We start from the raw sequence: 19,490 nt of genomic DNA, 5'->3' as shown, positions 1-19,490 counted from the left end.
GGAACTGAAAAAAGTTGAGCGGAGTAAAGTGTGCCAGGAACATAAGCGAGATACATTGGGGAGAAGATAGCCCAGGTCCCAGACTGTGATCAGCCCTGGGAGCCAGCTTAAGGGAGTTTGAACTCTTCTGAAGGTAAAGGAGTTGAAAAGGAGAGCGTGAGCATGATGAAGCTTGTGCTGAAACTGCTGGGAAGGAAGCCCGAGTGGAGAGCAGTTAGGAGTTTGCTACAGACAGGTAAGGGGGAGAGCTAGCTGACCATGCGCCCCATCGGAGGACAGCCAGAGGTAGGAAGAACGAGGAGACGCTAGAAATTGCAAGGAGGTAAAATCATGAGTACTTGATGGCTTACTGGACAGATATCAGGATAAAGAAAAATGAAAGGGAAAGAGGGTAGAGTTCCCTTCATTAAAACAGAGCCCACACAGTAAGAACTGCTAGCAGTTCTTAGCAGAAGATGTGTTGGATGTCCTTACACAACAACCAGTTAAAAAGATCTAGGTAGCAAGGGAACCTATGGGTCTAAGTCCAGCAAAGTCCTCAGCAAAATCACTCCTCAGTGAAATCAAACAGCAATTGGTGCAGAACAGGACAGGAGAGACTAGGACAGGAATGAAAAGAACACAGACTTGTAAAGACTGAGAAGGAATGGCTAGAAATCTGGGAGGAAAACCAAGGTTATTAGGGGTCATAGAAACCAAGGAGTAGCCATAGGATAGGACACAGCACAGGCAGACCACCACTGGCACTGGGGCTCCAACACTTTGGAGGGTGACAATTATTTTAGAGGCCAGAGGCTCTGACACCTTAATCTGAACTTAAAGGAGCATCTGTTCTGAATACGTCTTCCAGGAACATAAAGCCTAGGAATATTTTGATCAGATTTAGGGGCCAGAAGAGGGTGAACACATTTTCAGAAGACAAAGGTGGCAATCAGACTGCAGTTCTATGAAAAGTGTAATGGAAGAACACTGAAAGAGCCAATAGCCTGTTGACTGTAAGGAAGAAAAGGAGGGCCAGAAGAGAGAAGGAGATGTGTGCAGAGAGGGGTAAAGGGCAGTGTGATATGAACGTGTTTAATGCTGGTGAAAAGATGCCAGAAGGAAGGGAAGCAAAATGGGGTTCCTCTCACCCTGTACCATGAAAAGGAAGGAACACAGAGTCAGCCCCAGGGATCCATTGGTTAGCGCCAGAGCCTCTGGCTCCTCAAGACCAAACAAGAACCTTGCTCCTACTGTGATGGGGGTTAGGAGCGCCACACACATAAAGAACTCAATGCAACAACACCAGAGACAGAAGAGTCCCTGTGATTGTCAGTCATATGAACATTCTTCCTACTGTTGTTTCTCAGTAAATAAAATAACATATAACATAAGGTGGGTATAGACAGAGGAGAGGTAGAGAGGGCACTAGGGGGCATGTGCATGGTGAGATTCAGAGGTGTTCATTCTGATTTGTGACCTGAAGATAACTCAAATTTTTAACCTCACCAGCAACACCCTGCATTTGGTCTCTACCACCAAAATGGAAGCAATCCCACCTCTCACTGAGAACAGACAGACCTGGTCAACTTGCAAGCCTCTCTTCCCAGGCCTGAACTACTGCACCACAGGTGCTTACTCCACTGGCAGCTCCACGGAGTCTGCCTCCTTCTACCCACTGACAGGGGACACCAGGTGAGAGACACATGGTGCCTGGCCAGCATCTGCTGACCTCATACATTAAGTTGGACCACTGGAAAGATAGATAGGGAAATGCCATGCATTGTAGGTCTGTGTCATCAGCCTTCGGGACATGTAATAGCCTATGGCTATTTAAAGCAATGGTTCTCCAGGAAGTGCTGGGTATACTCTCAGTCCCTTTTATGAACTTGAGGAGGAGGCTGCAGCAGATTCTGATTTTGCTCCCAATTTGATTTATGAGGTTTTGAGTCTCCAGACCGCATTGATATGAACTTCCTGGAACTTGCCTCTGTGCTCAAAGCTTCTGCCATGCTTTGAGAGTCATCTGCATCCCAGAACTGTCACTGCACATTCTCAGTGCTGCTGGCAGAAACAACTAACTCCTCTTAACTTAACCAGAAGCCCTGGGAATCTTGGGATCTGCCCTTGCTTTGGGCTATGGGGGAATTGAAGGAGATCATAAAGGTCATTACCACTTAAGGGCAAAAGAGACCATATTAATGTGACACCTTAAGGCTAGGCTCTGGAGTACATTATTACTATCTTGAAAGCTCTAACACTATGCACTGTACCATCTGTAGATATGAGTTGGAACTGCAGCCTTCTGGTGAGGTAAAGCAGTATGCTGCCAGTGCAACCTATGAACTCCAGACACAGGCGAAAGCCTTGGTAGACACATTGAAGTTTGAAATTCAGGCAGAAGGTGAGTATCAAAAATTGGCTGCTCCTTCTCCATCCTGGTGTCTGGTTCTAGATTCATTAGGAGAATGAGTTTGATGCAATTTACTTAACTAGTATCTAATTGAGTGCCCAGTAAATATCGAGCCTCTTTGAAGAGTTGAGACTATATCAGTGAACAATGAAGATAAAGTCTTTACTTTCATAGACGTTACAGTCAACAACCACACAGGTAATATTCAGGATGTCCTACCAGGTGTGGGGAGAGAAACAGCATAGACAGGTCTAGGAGATGTAGGAATGATAGAAAGAAGAATGAGTAGGGGAGGCTGTGAAGTTGAGAATAAGGAAAAGTTTCACTGATAAAAGTGAGCATAAAAAAGGAGATAAGCAGATAAGCCATGTGGAAAGACAGTTGACTGGCTATGGGGCAAGCAGGTACAAAGACAAGAAGGCTGGCACAAAGCTTCCATGCTTGAGGGAAAGGAAGGTAGCCAGTATGGCTGAAGAAAAGAGACCAAGGAAGAAAGAAATAGAAATTAGGATCATAGAAATAAGAGAAGAGAAGGTAGAGGACAGATGGTCTTGTTGGCCATAGTAAAAACCAAGGCATCTCTTATCACTGGAGAGTTTTTGCCATTTAGTTCATGTTTGTGAGAAAAGGTTGTCTAGGTACAAGAACAAAGCTGTAATAATCCAGAGAAGAGATGAAGGTGCTTTGGGATTGCCGTGATAGGACAGATTTAAGTGGTCAGATTCTGGCCATATCTTGAGGAATAGTTCTTAAATTCCCTGAACATGCTGAACACTCCCAACCTCAGAGTCTTCACATGTCAGATTCTCTGCCTGGAATGTTCCACCAAGAATTCTGCATGGCTCTGCCCTTGCTTCATTATGGCCCTGCCTGCATATCTCGTTAGCATGATACAATACCGCTTCTACCACCATCTTTTGTTCTCATTCTAGTTTTACTTTTCTTCATGACATCTATTGCCATCTGCCTTAAGTAACTGATTGCTTATTGTCTATACAATCCCTCCCCCACTAGAAAGCAAGCTACACAAGAGCAAGACAGCTCCGTGCCAAGGGCGGTGCTCATCCTGTAACAGGCCATCCATAAACACTTGCAAATCAGATGAATGCCTGCGTACCACAGAGTTTAAAATATAAGGGGAAATCCTCTGAACTATGCCCATCCACAGCCTTTTCCTCTGTTTCCTCTTCCTAATCGTGTTTCTTGACTCTCCTCTACATTTTTTCAGGTGTGAAGCAGACTGAGGCTACGATGCTGTTCAAATACAACAGGCGGAGTAGGACTTTATCCAGTGAAATCCAAATTCCGGATTTTGACATTGACTTTGGGACAATCCTCAGAGTTAATGATGAATCTGATGAGGACAAAAAATCTTACAAACTCACCCTGGACATTCAGAACAAGAAGATCACTGAAGCTGCACTCACTGGCCATGTAAGGTAAGGAAGGGTCAAGGTGACCCCCACCAGAGCTGCAGACCCGGGTGGCTCTTCCTATTCTTGCCCCATTTTTAGATCAGACAAAGCCCAGGGATATCCATGCTTTATAGGTCTGAGTAGCAGATGGAGCCCTCAGCATCCAGTTGGATCTTCCCGTCAGTCATCAGACACTTGCTATCCATTTCTCATTCACTGTGCTGAGCACAATAAAAAATTATCTCAGTCCTGTTTTGCTGTTTTATAGACACAGAAATGGTAGCTCAGAGCAGTTTATTCACTTGGCCAGAGGCAGAGAGCTAGTAAACAGCAGAGCAACATGGAAACAGGTTTGGTTTTTTTTAAGCTTAATTTGTTCCTACAAAGTCCTGAATTTATGCTGTACATTAGTTTCAAAAGTTAATGAATTTGGTCTATCTACTATAATGTCTCTGATCCATTTATGGGTCCTGTTTTTTTGTGGGTTTTTTTTTGGGGGGGGGGGTCCGGTCGTGGGGCCTGAAAGCTGGGCCTGGGCGCTGTCCCTCAGCTCTTCAGCTCAAGGCTAGCACTCTACCTCTTGAGCCACAGCGCCACTTCCGGCTTTTTTCTTTTTGCTTATGTGGTGCTGAGGAATCGAACCCAGGGCCTCATGCATGTAAGGCAAGCGCTCTACCACTGAGCCACCTTCCCAGCCCCGGGTCCTGTTTTTATCAGCAAAAATAAACTTAACAGTTGAATCATTTATGTCTCTTTGGAGTGAGTAGACAAACTCATTGATACCAACTGATCTCCTTCCAATAGTTATGACACGAAGGGAGAAGGCAAAATCAAAGGTGTCATTTCCATACCCCGTTTGCAAGCAGAAGCCAGGAGCGAGATCCACACTCACTGGTCCCCCACCAAACTGCTTCTCCGAATGGACTCATCTGCTACAGCTTACGGCTCGACAGTTTCCAAGAAGGTGGCATGGCGTTATGGTATGTGTTCTTCCTCTCACATGCGCACGTCCAGGGCACTTGACGGTAACCACCGAGTGGTTATCAACTGGCCTAGCACCGTTGACAGCCATGTCCTATGTGCATTTTCAGATGGTGAGAAGATTGAATTTGACTGGAATATAGGCACCAACATGGACACCAAAAAAGTATCTTCCCATTTCCCTGTGGATCTCTCTGATTACCCTAGAAGCTTGCATCACTATGTCAATAGTCTCCTGGATCACAGAATCCCTGAAACAGACATGACTTTCCGACACATGGGTTCCACATTAATAGTTGTAAGTATGAATCGGCCAGCAAAAACAATACAGGGGATTATTAATGCTAATCACATCCTGCTCTGAGTTAGGTATAAGAGGGCATACAAAGATGTATAAAAGAAACACTGTGACCAAATGAATTTACTCTCAAGCCAAAGAGTTTGCTGTTCCAAAAGGTATCAAAAGTGGCTAGGAATCTAACTGTATTCCATACTCATTTTATAAAATAGAAAGAGATCCGTGACTGGCATTCAAAATTCATAATTTCTTGTGCGTTATGTTTGGCTTTCAGTGCATCACTACGCCTAACAATCGGCGTATCAAATGTGGATTATCAGCTAATGTTAACTGGACTCTGAGGTCCAGCCAGGCATGATAGTTGTTCTAAGTGTCTCCCACCATTTTGTAGGCAACAAGCACATGGCTTCAGATGGCATCGCGGACTCTTCCTTATGCCCAGACTTTGCAGGACCACCTCAGTGGCTTAACAGAGTTGAACTTCCAGAAAATGGGGCTGCCAGATTTCCACATCCCAGACAACCTCTTCTTAAAAAGGTAAAAGCAAAAAAAATAACTAGAGAAATTCCCCAAATGATGTAAAGTAAATGGAAATTTTTACCTCGCATCATTTAGACTTTTGTAACTTTATTCACTACAAACCATTCAAACAAATATAAAATGCATTCTGCTTGCTTCCATCACAAGCACATGCCCACTTTGTTCCAGGTCAGAATATACAAGTAACCTGTTTACCTGCAAAGACTTCAAGGGGGGGCTGGAGAGCTTACTGACGGTGGGCTTGCTGTTGAGCTATGAAAGGTCAGAATAGACAAAGCATAGAATGAAAGCTGTTTCCTAAAAGATGTTCAGTTGAGAGATACAACCTAACACTAATAAGAAAGTCAGATGCCATACTTCCCTGTCCATTTCTATACTTACAAAAACATATATAATGTTTTGATCACCTTATTTCATGAAAATAAGACAGTGAGCTGAAAGAAGCAATGGTCTTTCTACGTTGATTGATCTGTATATTATCCTCAAGATTGAAAAACTAAGTGCCCTATGTTAAATGGGCCCTTCTGTAGTCTATGGCTGAACAGCACACTGTAATAGGACAAATTACTGCAATTGACGGAGACTACTGAGTATAAAAGAGTAGCAGCTTAGAGGACCCCAGGACCTCCCTTTGCTACAGACATTTTAGGACCTCAGAACTGGATAGAGTCTCAGTGGCCATCAATCATCCTCCTGCGGAAAGTGGGAGTCTTAGGGAGACAGCATCCAGCCCACTTTGTAGTAATATAATAAATTATGTATTTACTTATGATGGTCAAACCCTGCCATCTGGCTTTCTTTTTAATAGATGATCATAATAGCCTCTCCCATACGCATAATTTCAAAGCACTTGAAGGGATACTTTTTCATTTGACACCCAAGCCCATCTCTGGAGGTTAGCGGAGAGGGCACAATTATTTCTAACATGCAGGTGGCAGCACCGAGATTCAGGGAGACTAATTCACAAAGATAACTAATCAAGTAGTGGTAGCTAAAACTACCATCCCAGTTTACTGATTCACACACCTATATTCTTCCCACACACCAAGGTGCTTCACTTAAGTTTAGCAAATATACATCAACTGTCCACTATGTACAAAACACAAGAGTTCATGTAGTGAATAGACAAACTACACAAGGTCTAATTCCTCCCTTCTAGGAAGATAGTGTGCAGACACCAAATGACTATAAAAGTAGAATTTAGACTCTTTGTTACATAAGTTTAATTGATTACTTCACTGTAAGAATGAGAGCAATGATCTGTGATTTAAGTGAAGGTAATGATAAAGTGAGGCTCTTGGAAGTATTTGAAACAGATTGACAGGTAAAGGAAAAAGCAAATGATGCAGGCACAGAGGGAAAGATGCTTAAAAGTGAGAGAAGTTTGGGAATGGAGCAGATACTTAGGTTTGAATTTTGAATTCTTGACGTCTGACGTGGGGACATTGTTCTTGTTGTTCATTTTAGTGATGGCCGTGTCAAATACACCTTTAATCAGAACACTGTGAAACTTGAGATTCCTTTGCCTTTGGGTGGTAAATCTTCCAAAGATCTAAAGATGCCAGAAACCATCAGGATACCAGCCATCAACTTCAAGTTTGTGGGAATCCACCTGCCATCTCAACAGTTCCAAGTCCCCACTTTTACAATTCCCGAGTTGTACCAACTGCGAGTGCCGCTCTTGGGTGTTCTAGATCTCTCCACGAATGTCTACAGCAACTTGTACAACTGGTCTGCTTCCTATACTGGTGGCAACACCAGCAGAGAACACTTCAGCCTTAAGGCTCAGTATCATATGAAGGCTGACTCTGTAGTTGACCTGCTTTCCTACAGTGTACAAGGTGAGCCCCTCTCAAATCCAGGGAGCACGATGCTAATTCACAAGAATAGACTGCTCCAGAGAAGAAAGGACTTATACTTTCCAACAGATAGTTTCCTTTCCTCTTAGAAGTTTCTTCATGCATTCAACTGATAGAAATATTTGCCTAACATTTTATATATATATATATATATATATATATATATATATATATATATATATTTCTCTGCTATTGGCCGTTACAAAGAAAGCAGTTATATAAACCAGAAGCTAAAATTCACAAATGTTATAATAGGGTATATGAGGTACAATAAAGGCAGTGATCAGGGAAGGCTTCCCACCTACTGATATCAAATTATATATGTATATTATAGTTAAGGAGACTATTGTTCAAGTGATTCCAATAAATGAGACTTTATGATTGAGAAATTTTCAAACAGACACTGTTTTGAACACGTTACTTTATAACCAATGTCTTTCATTTTTATTTCAGGATCTGGAGAAACAACGTATGACTACAGAAATACATTCACATTGTCAAGTGATGGGTCTCTACACCACAAATTTCTAGATTCAAATGTCAAATTCAGTCATGTAGAAAAACTTGGAAACAACCCAGCCTCAAAAGGTTTACTGACATTCGATGCATCTAGTTCCTGGGACTCAAAGATGTCTGCTTCAGTTCATTGGGACTCCAAAAAGAAACAACATTTGTATGTCAAAGATGTCAAGGCTGATGGGCAGTTTACAGCCTCTTCGTTCTATGCTAAAGGCACACATGGCCTGACTTTTCAGATGGATTCTACCACTGGCCAGCTGAGTGGAGAGTCCAATATGAGGTTTAACTCCTCCTACCTCCAGGGCACCAACCAGATAAAGGGACAGTACCAGGATGGCACCCTCTCCCTTGCCTCCACCTCTGATCTGCAAGATGGCATCTTCAAGAATACCGCTTCCCTGAAGTATGAGAACTATGCACTGACTTTGAAATCTGACAGCAATGGGAAGTATGAGAACTTTGCCACTTCTAACAAGCTGGACCTGACCTTCTCTAAACAAAAAGCATCATTACGTTCTGAGTATCAGGCTGATTACAAGTCCCTGACATTCCTCACCCAGCTTTCTGGATCACTAGATTCCCGTGGCATCGAATTAAATGCTGATATCACAGGCAATGACAAAATAAATAGTGGTGCTCACAAGGCAACGCTGAAGATTTCACAGGATGGTCTATCTACCAGTGCAACCACCAACCTAAAATACAGTCCCCTCTTGCTGGAGAATGAGATGAATGCAGACCTCAGCCTCTCTGGGGCATCCATGAAACTAACAACCAATGGCCGCTTCAGAGAGCATTATGCAAAATTCAGCCTAGCTGGAAAAGCTGCCCTCACAGAGGTCTCACTGGGAAGTGTCTATCAGGCCATGATTCTGGGCATGGACAGTAACAATGTTTTCAACTTCAGAATCAACCGGGAAGGGCTAAAGCTTTCCAATGACATGAAGGGTTCCTATGCTGAGATGAAACTTGACCACACCAACAGTTTGAACATCGCAGGTCTGTCCCTGGACTTCTCTTCAAAAATGGACAACATTTATAGCTCTGACAAGCTTTATAAACAAAATTTTAACCTGCATCTGCAGCCCTTGATTCTTGTAACTACTTTCAACAATGACCTGAAATACAATGCTCTAGATTGGAACAGCAACGGGAAGCTACGGCTGGAACCCCTGAAGCTCAATGTAGGGGGGAATCTAAAAGGAACCTACCAAAATAATGAAATCAAGCACATCTATGCCTTGTCTTATGCTGACTTATCAGCAAGCTACCAAGCAGATACTGTAGCTAGAGTTCAAGGTGCAGAGTTCAGCCATCGGTTCAACACAGACATTGCTGGACTGGCTTCCTCTGTGGATATCAGTACAACCTACAATTCAGACTCGCTGCATTTCAGCAACATTGTCCACTCTGCTATAGCTCCCTTTACCCTGGCTACGGATGTACACACAAATGCCAATGGGATTCTGTCTCTCTGGGGAGAACATACTGGGCAGCTTTACAGCAAATTCTTGTTGAAAGCACAACCTCTGGCTCTCACTTTTGCTCATGATTACAAAGGATCTACAACTCACCATTTCAGGTCCAGGAAAATCATCAGCACAGCTTTTGATCACAAAGTCAGTGCCCTGCTTACTCCAGCTGAACAGATGAGCACCTGGAAATTCAAGACCCAATTCAATGATAATCAGTACAGCCAGGACTTTGAAGCTTACAATACTAAAGAAAAAATCGGTGTGGAGTTTACTGGGCAAGCCCTGACTGATGTCTCTATGCTGAACTCCCCAATCAAAGTGCCATTTTTACTCAGCGAACCTGTCAATGTGCTGAACTCCTTGGAGATGAAGGATGCTGCTGACAAGCCTCAAGAATTTACAATTGTTGCTTTCATAAAGTATGATAAGAAACAAGATGTTCACACAATCAGCCTCCCATTCTTGAACATCTTGCCAGACTATGTGGAAAGAAATCGAAAAGTCATTATAGCTGTGCTGGAAAGTATACAGAAAGAACTGAAAAGCATCGATATTGACCAAGTTGTAAGAAAATACAGAGCATCCCTGGGAAGCCTCTCACAGCAAGTTAATGATTATCTGAACGATTTCAATTGGGACAGACAAGTTTCCAGTGCCAAAGAGACACTAACCACTTTCACAGAAAATTATGGAATTACAGAAAATGATCTACAAGTGGCATTGGATAATGCCAAAATCAATATCAATGAAAAACTCTCTGATCTTCAGACATATATGATTCAATTTGATCAGTATATTAGAGATAATTATGATCTACATGATTTTAAGATAGCTATCGCTAAGATTATTGAGCGAATCCTTGAAAAAGTAAAAATTCTTGATGAACATTATCATATCCGTGTAAATTTAGCAAAGACAATCCATGATCTACATTTGTTTATTGAAAACATTGATTTTAACAGACTTGGGGGCAGTACTGCATCGTGGGTTCAAAATGTAGATACCAAGTATCAAATCAGAATCCAGATACAAGAAAAATTACAGCAGCTCAGGATACAGATTCAGGATACAGACATCCAGCAATTTTATGCTAAGTTAAATCAACAGATTGAAGCTGCTAATATCAGAATGCTTTTAGATCAGTTGAGAAGTATAATTGAATTTCAAAGAATAAATGACATTATTGAGCATGTCAAATACTTTGTTATGAATTTTATTGATACTCTTGAAGTAACCGATAAAATCAATTCTTTCAGAGCCATCCTCCATGAGTTCATTAAGAAATATGAATTAGAACTACAAATCCAGATTTTAGGGGATAAATTAGTACATTTGGCCCACCAATATAAGCTAAAGGAGACTGTTCAGAAACTAAGCAATGTCCTACTACAAGTTGAGATAAAAGATTACTATGAGAAATTGGGTGGGTTTATTGATGATGCCGTGAAGCAGCTTAAAGCATTGTCCTTTAAAAAATTCATTGAAGAAGTAAACAGATTGCTTGACCTGTTGGTAAAGAAATTGAAGGCATTTGATTACCACCAGTTTGTAGATGGCACCAACAATATAATCCGTGAAGTGACTCAGAGAATCAATAGTGAAATTCAGGGGCTAGACCTACAACGGAAAGCTGAAGCACTAAAACAGTTTATAGGAGACATCAAGGACTTGGTATCTGACGCCAAAGTATCTATGCTCATTGATTGGTTTCTAGATGCAGTGAATCTTGTGAAAGATTATTTCCAATATCCTCTAGAAGATGTACGAGACCGACTTTATCAATTAAACATTCAGTGGGAAATTGAGCGATACCTGTCTCTGGTAAGCCAAGTTTACAATACACTGGTCACTTACATTTCTGACTGGTGGGTTCTTGCTGCTAAGAACCTTACTGACTTTGCCCAACAATATTCTATCCAAGACTGGGCTGAAAAGGTGAACTCATTGGTGGAACAAGGGTTCATCATCCCCGAAATCCAGACTGCCCTTGGGACCATGCCTGCCTTTGAGGTCAGTCTTCATGCTTTGCAGAATGCTACTTTCCCGACTCCTGACTTCATCGTCCCCTTGACAGATTTGAGGATTCCATCCATCAAGATAAATTTCAAAGAGTTGAAAGATATAAAAATTCCATCTAGATTTTCAACACCAGAGTTTACTATCTTCAACACCTTCCATATTCCTTCCTTTACAATTGATTTGGAAGAAATAAAAGCCAAAGTCATCAGAACCATTGACCAGATGATGGATGGTGAAATGCGGTGGCCAGTTCCAGACATATACCTGAAGGATCTAATGATGGGGGACTTACCTCTAACTGGACTTACTCTCCCCGACTTCCATTTCCCAGAAATTAAGGTTCCAGAACTTGTAATCCCAAACCTCAACCCTAAAGATTTTCAAGTGGCTGACCTTCACATACCAGAATTCCAGTTCCCTCACATCTCAGATACAATTACCATCCCTGCTTTTGGCAAGCTGAGTAGCATTTTGAAAATCCAGTCTCCCTTTTTCACATTAGATGCAAATGCTGACATACAGAATGTAACTATTTCAGAGAACAAGGCAGAGATCACAGCTTCCATCACTGCCAAAGGACAGTCTAAATTGGAAGTTCTCAATTTTGACTTTCAAGCAAATGCACAACTCTTAGAACCCAAGATCCATCCATTGGCTCTGAAGGAGTCTGTGAACTTCTCCAACAAATACCTCAGAATGGAGCATGAGAGTAAAATGCTATTTTATGGAAATTCCATTGAGGGAAAATCAGATACCACGGCAAGCTTGCACACAGAGAAAAACACATTGGAGTTTAATAATAATGTGATTCTGAAGGTAAACCATCAGTTTGCCCTGGACAGCCACACAAAATACTTTCACAAATTGAACATCCCTCAGTTTGACTTCTCTAGTAAGGCTGAACTGCTCAATGAAATGAAGACACTAATGGAAGCTGGAGACTTATCCTGGACTTCTTCTGGATCAGGCTCATGGAAATGGTCCTGTCCCAACTTCTCAGATGAGGGAACACATGAATCACAAAGTAGCCTCACTGTGAAAAGGCCCATTGCTTCCTTTGGATTCTCCAATAAGATCAACAGCAAACACCTGAGTGTGAACCAAAACCTGACTTTTGAGTCTAGCCTCTTCGACTATTTTAACTTGGAAATTAAATCAGACGTTGAATCCCAGCATGTGGGCCACAGTGTTCTAACTGCTAGAGGCACAGCATTGCGCAGGGAAATGATTGCAGAGATAACTGGTGACCACAATGCTCATTTAAATGGAAAAGTTATTGGAACTTTGAAAAATTCTCTTTTCTTTTCTGCACAGCCATTTCAGATGACAGCATCCACAAATAATGAAGGAAATTTGAAAGTTAGTTTTCCCTTAAAATTGACAGGGAAGATAGACTTCTTGAATAACTATGCACTGTTTCTGAGTCCTGATGCCCAGCAAACAAGTTGGCAAGCAAGTGCTAGATTCAATCAATACAAGTACAACCAAAATTTCTCAGCTACCAACAATGAGAACAGCATTGAAGCTCATGTAGGGATCAATGGAGATGCCAACCTGGATTTCTTAAACATTCCTTTAACAATTCCTGAAGTGAATCTACCCTACACACTACTTACAACTCCTCCACTGAAAGATTTCTCCATATGGGAACAAACAGGCTTGAAGAAATTCTTGAGAACAACAAAGCAATCATTTGATTTAAGCATAAATACTCAATATAAGAAAAACAAAGACAAACATTCCATTGCAATTCCTTTGGGCCTGTTTTATGAGTTTATCAATCACAGCATCAATTCAATGAACTGGCATTTTGAGAAAGTCAGAGATGATGCATTGCATGTTCTTACCACTTCATATAATGAAGCAAAAGTTAAGCTTGACAGGTATGAAGCTGAAAACCTCAACAAGCCTCCCCGGACCTTTCAAATTCCTGGATACACGATCCCAGTTGTCAACATGGAAGTGTCTCCATTCACGGTGGAGACCTTGGCCTCCAGCCCTGTGATCCCCAAAGCCATCAGCACTCCTAGTTTCTCCATTCTGGGTTCTAGTTTCTCTGTGCCATCATATACGTTAGATCTGCAATCCCTAGAGCTACCAATCCTTCATGTCCCCAGAAATCTACTCCAGCTTTCTCTCCCAGATTTCAAGGAACTGAGTACCATAAACAATATTTTGGTTCCAGCTCTGGGCAATATTACCTATGACTTTTCCTTTAAATCAAGTTTTATGACCCTAAACACCAATGCTGTGCTTTATAACCAGTCAGATATTGTTGCCCATTTCCTTTCGTCCTCTTGGTTTGTCATGGACGCACTGCAATACAAACTAGAAGGTACGTCAAGTCTGACGAGGAAAAGAGGGCTGAAGTTAGCCACAGCTCTGTCCCTGAGTAACAAATATGTGGAAGGAAGTCATGACAGCACCATTAGCTTAACCAACAAAAGCATGGAGGCATCAGTGACAACAACTGCAAAAGCCCACTTTCCAACTCTGAGAATGAATTTCAAGCAAGAACTTAATGGAAATACCAAGTCAAAACCTACTATTTCTTCATCCATGGAACTGAAATATGACTTCAGTTCCTCCAAGCTGGACTCCACTGCAAAAGGAGCACTGGACCACAAGCTCAGCTTAGAAAGCCTTACTTCTTACCTCGCCTTTGAATCATCGATGAAAGGGGATGTCAAGGGTTCCATCCTCTCACGGGAATATTCTGGAAGTGTTGCCAGTGAAGCTAACACTTACCTGAATTCCAAAGGCAGTCGATCTTCAGTGAAGCTGCAAGGGACTTCCAAAGTTGATGGTATCGGGAATCTTGAAGTAAAAGAAAATTTTTCTGGTGAAGTTACTCTCAGACACATATACGCCATCTGGGAACACAACACGAAGAACCACGTACAGCTAAAGAGCCTCTTTTTCACCAGTGGCGAGCATACAAGCAAAGCCACCCTGGAGCTTTCCCCAGGGACAATGTCCGCCCTTGTTCAGCTTCGCTCAAGTCAACCTAGTTCTATCCTTGATAATGCTTACTTTGGCCAAGAAGTGGCTCTGAATGCTAACACTAAGATCCAGAAGGTGAGCTGGAAAAGTGAGGTCCAGGTGCATTCTGGGTCACTCAGGAACAATGTAGAGTTTTCCAATGACCAAGAAGAGGCACGCCTTGACATGGCAGGATCCTTAGAAGGAAACCTAGGGTATCTCAAAAACATCATCCTACCAGTGTATGACAAGAGCTTACCGGACCTCCTGAAGCTGGATTTAACTACCAAAACTGGCAAGAAACAGTATCTTCATGCTTCAACTTCTCTTGTATACACCAAAAACTGCAATGGCCATCTTTTCTCTATCCCTGTGCAACAACTGGCTGACAAATTCATTATCCCAGGACTGAAACTCAATGATCTGAGCTCAAATCTTGTTACACCTTCATTTCAAGTCCCTTTTACAGATCTTAAGGTTCCATCCTACAAACTTGACTTTAGTGGAATTGAAATCTATAAGAAGTTAAGTACTTCACCATTTGCTCTCAACCTACCAATGCTCCCCAAAGTAAACTTCCCCCAAGTTGATGTGATAACAAAATATTCTGAATCAGAAGATTCCTCAACTCCATATTTCGAGATCACTATGCCTGAAGCTCAGTTAACTGTGTCCCAGTTCACTCTTCCAGTTGGCAGTGCTGCTCTGGATCTAAATGAGGTGGCCAATAGGATTGCTGATTTTGAGTTGCCCACCATCACCATACCTGAGCAAACTATTGAGATTCCTTCCTTGAAATTCTCTGTACCCACGGGGATCTTTGTTCCATTCTTTGGAACACTTACTGCAAGTTTTGGTGTGACCTCTCCCCTGTATAATGCCACCTGGAGTGCTGGTTTGAAAAACAAAGCAGATCATATTGAAACATTCTTGGATTCCACATGCAGCTCAACCTTACAGTTTCTGGAATATGACCTCAATGGTAAGGGGAAATGTCTTGTCCTTCCCTCCCCTGAGCTATTCTATGTTTTCAACGAGAGTTATGAGTAAATGATGATGTATTAGTTATGACCAAAACACAATTGCTGTCTATACCAAAATTTAAAGGAGGAACTAGGTAGATAGATGATGGATAGGTGGATAGATAGACAGATATACAGGCAAATACTCTGTATATGGAAAATAAACTGTAAAATAGCTGATATTCAAGAAGATTCAAAGAAAATACATTTTCTGTAATTGTTTTTAAGATTTTATTTACTTTTTAACAAAGCTGTAGAGATTCTTGAGCAACTCACTGATAGAGAACGTGACTAGCATGCATGAGGTGCTGGGTAATATCTCCAGCACTGCAAAAACAAAGAAAAAATCAAATTTAGTAAAAATTTTAAAAACTTTACACTACATCTTTAAACATGTAAGTTGGGTTTGTAGATATAATTATAGTTTTCACAATGTTATTCACCTAATGAATATAAAAATCTTTCCTCTAAAGTCATAGGAACACACAGTCTTGAAGACTACACATTTATCTCTAAGACCAAAGGAACATTTGCACATCGTGACTTCAGTGCAGAATATTATGAAGATATCAAATATGAAGGACTTCGGTAGGAAATGTTTACTGAAACTTCACCCCCTTTACAAAACTCTGTGATGTGTGCTATCCCTGCAATCCCTTCCGAACCATTCATCAACCCTTCTGCTTTCAGGATCGCACAGGAAGAGATTCGCCTTGACATCAGCAGTCCAGCATTCACCGATCTCCACCTGAACTACCAAGGGAATGAGAGGAGATTCTTCTTCTCGGTAGCCTCCCCAGCCATTGGCTCTGTGGGCCTGGACATGTGGATGGTTAACGATACTGATACTGTTATGGGGGATGTCTACTTCCATCCTCAGGTGAGTCCCATCTAATGGCACACACCCAAGAGTAAGAGAATTGGAGCAGGTATAGTAAATTCAAGGCAATTTTTTCAGAGTATTCAATCTAGGTAAAAGGCAGTAAGCAAGCTGATCTCCTTCCCTGGAGAACTATTCTCTAGAAAATATTCTCACATGCCCTTTGCTGAACTTAATTATTAGCTGCCTGCATGATATCACATCAGCTCTATAATTTTATTATCTCTCAGCAAATCCAGAAATACGAGAATTATACTTCATTGCCTCTATCATAGGCATAATTTGCCATGCACGTAGTTTGCTTTTGTTTTTTTCAAATGGTGTTTCTGGAGTATTTGAAGCTTTAAAACTCTTCACTGAGACGTGTCAAACTTCAAGTTCTGCTAGGGTTGATCAAAGATGCCATTACCAGAAGGGGAGACTTGAAGCTAAAATTTCTCATAGTCTCGGAGAATGAATACTAAAATTGGTACTCTAGAGCTCTGCTGGATAGGCTCTGTACCTTTTCTGTTTCTTTGCTACTTCTTTCCCTGAATGTACTCTTCCCTCCTTTGCCTCCTCCATTTCTTCTTCCCTGAATGTATCATTCCTTGTCTTTTTCCTCCTCTTCCCCATTCCTCTTCCTTCTCCTTTTCATCTCCATTCTCCCAGTTTTCAATCCCAGGAGGCCTGTAAATGCCAAGTATATTTTTTATCCATTCAGGGGTAGGTGATAAAGGAAAATTAACAACAGTAGGCTTGTTTAACCAAAACAAACACATGAACTGGCATTCTCTTTAGAATCTGAAATAGCCTCTAATCTTTACTTTTAACTGCTAATGAAGTTTTAGTGTAGCATATTATACAATCAGAGTATTTTTATCTGTATTGTTTTTCTGGTTTTAGTCTTCCCCAGATAAAAAACTCAACATACTCAAAACTGAGTGGATACACCAGAAATCTGACAATGAAAGTGAGATCAAGTTTAATTGGGAAGAGGAGGCAATTTCCATCCTGCTAAGTTCTCTGAAAGACAATGTACCCAAAGCTACAGAAGCTTTTTATGACTATGTCAACAAATACCACCAGGAATACACAGGACTCAGCCTGGAAGACACTTCAACAAGGCTGAGAAGAAGTATTCAGAACAACGCCAAGTGGGCCTACCAGGGGACCATGGGCCAAATTGACGAACTGGGTATGGGATTCCAGACAGCAGCCAGTGGCACCACAAGAACCTACCAAGAATGGAAGGACAAGGCTCAGAATCTTTACCAAGAAATGTTGGCTGAGGATGGCCAAAGCACTTTCCACAGATGTAAAGATAAAATATTTGACAGCATCATACAAGTCACTCGGCACTATAACATGGCAGTCAAACACCTGACTGACTCATTCATTCATTTCTCGAAGTTGAGCTTCCAGCTCCCAGGGCAAAATGCGACATATACTAGTGATGAGCTCTGCACTATGGTCATCAGGAAAGCAGGGAGGATACTGTCCCAAGCGTATTCAAACATCCATAATAGCTTAGAAAAGCTGCTTTCTTATGCCCAAAACCTGGTGGAGAAATCTGACTCAATTAAAGAGCTAAAGATTAAACATCCTTTCTATTCAAGGAGCTACAAACTAATTGATATAATTGCCGAGTCCAGGGAACTGTTGGACACTATATCAGAATCAGTTCAAGACATAGCTAATGATCTTCAGTCTTTCAAGCTTACCGAGTTCTTGAGGGAGCTTCAGAAAGTTTTACAAGGCCTTTTGCAAGGGACAGAAGAAGGAATTAAAAACTTAAGGGAGATCACATTAACTAATCTCCTGAATAATAGTAGCATTACCTTCAAGGAATATATTCTATATGGCTTTAGATTCCTGACACAAAACCTATACCTTGACTTCACTGAGTTCAATGAATTTGTTCAAAGCAATCTCCAACAAGCTTCTGACAAGTTACAGCTATTCCATCAGCACATAAAGGCTCTTTGTGAAGCATATTTTGATCCAAGCATAATTGGTCAGTCAGTAAAATATTATGAACTTGAAGAAAAGTTTGTCCACTTGGTCAAATATATTGCGGAGCTCCTTGCAGACTTCCATTACACATATACTGCCACTGTGACTCACTTTGCTTCACAATTCTCAATTCAAGTTGAGGAGTTTATGCTCAGAGAGACCCAAGAATATCTTAGCATCCTTGCAGATGTAGATGGAAAAGGGAAAGAGAAGATTGAAGAGCTTTACAACACTGCTCAGGAAATAATTCAAAGCTGGTTCCTTGCAATAAAGGAAATCATTTCCGATTACCACCAGCAGCTCAGATCTAAACTGCAGGAGTTTTCAGACCAACTCTCTGATTACCATGAAAAATTCATTGCTGAGTCCAAAAGATTGATTGACCTGTCCATTCAAAGCTACAGCATAGTCTTAAGCTACATCATTGAATTACTGGAAAAGCTACAGTCAGCCACAGTCAGTGGTATGAGCCCCTATGTAAGCCTTGTTCCAGGAGGACTGACAATCACTTACTAATTCTTAAAAACAATCCTCAATTATTAATCTATTCCAATTAAGCTTTCACATTGTAGAGGTGGGAATACTGAAAAACATCCACTGAGCCTGGCCCGAAACAGCACCGCAAGTACAAGCAGGTACGAACAAGACCTTTACTGAGAAACGACATGGGATCTATGAAGGTCTCTGAACTCTGAGGCATTTCTGGCAAGTTAAAGAGAATCTGGGTCTGCATTATTTTTTGTTAAACTTAGGGGAGGGGGATAAACAAATAAATGGAGTCTTTACTGTGCATCATACACCACTCACTGTGCCCCATTTGTTTTGACCCATAGTGGAATGAAGGTATCAGCTCAAATGTTCTGACATTCACAAATCACTAGAAGAACATATACTGTGATTCAAGTGGTAGGAAAAAGAGGAAGTTAGAAGTTTAAGGGAGCAAACTACTTTTCCACTTGAAAGAGGTAAATGTATGTGCCAAGTAGAAGGGAAAAAAGTATCCATAAAGATGTTATACATAGTTTGATCATATGGAGCATCCCACATCTGTGCCATACAATTTTCCCCAGCAAACTGTCTGCCTTTGCCAGGCAAGGCTCTCTGTTGGACCTG

The 19,490-nt window shown here is 41.4% G+C and overlaps 1 protein-coding gene across 1 annotated transcript in view; it reads left to right on the top strand.

Annotated features, from left to right (window-relative positions):
• Apob (apolipoprotein B) overlaps positions 1-19,167 on the top strand; it is a 38,441-nt gene extending 19,274 nt beyond the window's left edge. Inside the window, exons 19-29 of the mRNA XM_042680732.1 lie at positions 1,492-1,674; positions 2,262-2,383; positions 3,621-3,831; positions 4,612-4,787; positions 4,899-5,086; positions 5,478-5,623; positions 7,094-7,467; positions 7,939-15,462; positions 15,976-16,090; positions 16,193-16,382; positions 17,268-19,167. Of these exons, the coding sequence (XP_042536666.1) occupies positions 1,492-1,674; positions 2,262-2,383; positions 3,621-3,831; positions 4,612-4,787; positions 4,899-5,086; positions 5,478-5,623; positions 7,094-7,467; positions 7,939-15,462; positions 15,976-16,090; positions 16,193-16,382; positions 17,268-18,893 (10,855 nt within the window). The 3' untranslated portion in view covers positions 18,894-19,167. The remainder of the gene's footprint in view (positions 1-1,491; positions 1,675-2,261; positions 2,384-3,620; positions 3,832-4,611; positions 4,788-4,898; positions 5,087-5,477; positions 5,624-7,093; positions 7,468-7,938; positions 15,463-15,975; positions 16,091-16,192; positions 16,383-17,267) is intronic.
• The last annotated feature ends 323 nt before the right edge of the window (positions 19,168-19,490 follow it).

The sequence above is a fragment of the Dipodomys spectabilis genome, unplaced genomic scaffold, assembly GCF_019054845.1.
Source record: "Dipodomys spectabilis isolate Male_0828 unplaced genomic scaffold, ASM1905484v1 ptg000066l, whole genome shotgun sequence".
Classification (NCBI taxonomy): domain Eukaryota; kingdom Metazoa; phylum Chordata; class Mammalia; order Rodentia; family Heteromyidae; genus Dipodomys; species Dipodomys spectabilis.
Note: the sequence above shows the minus strand (reverse complement) of the source record. Positions and strands in the feature narration are given on the sequence as shown.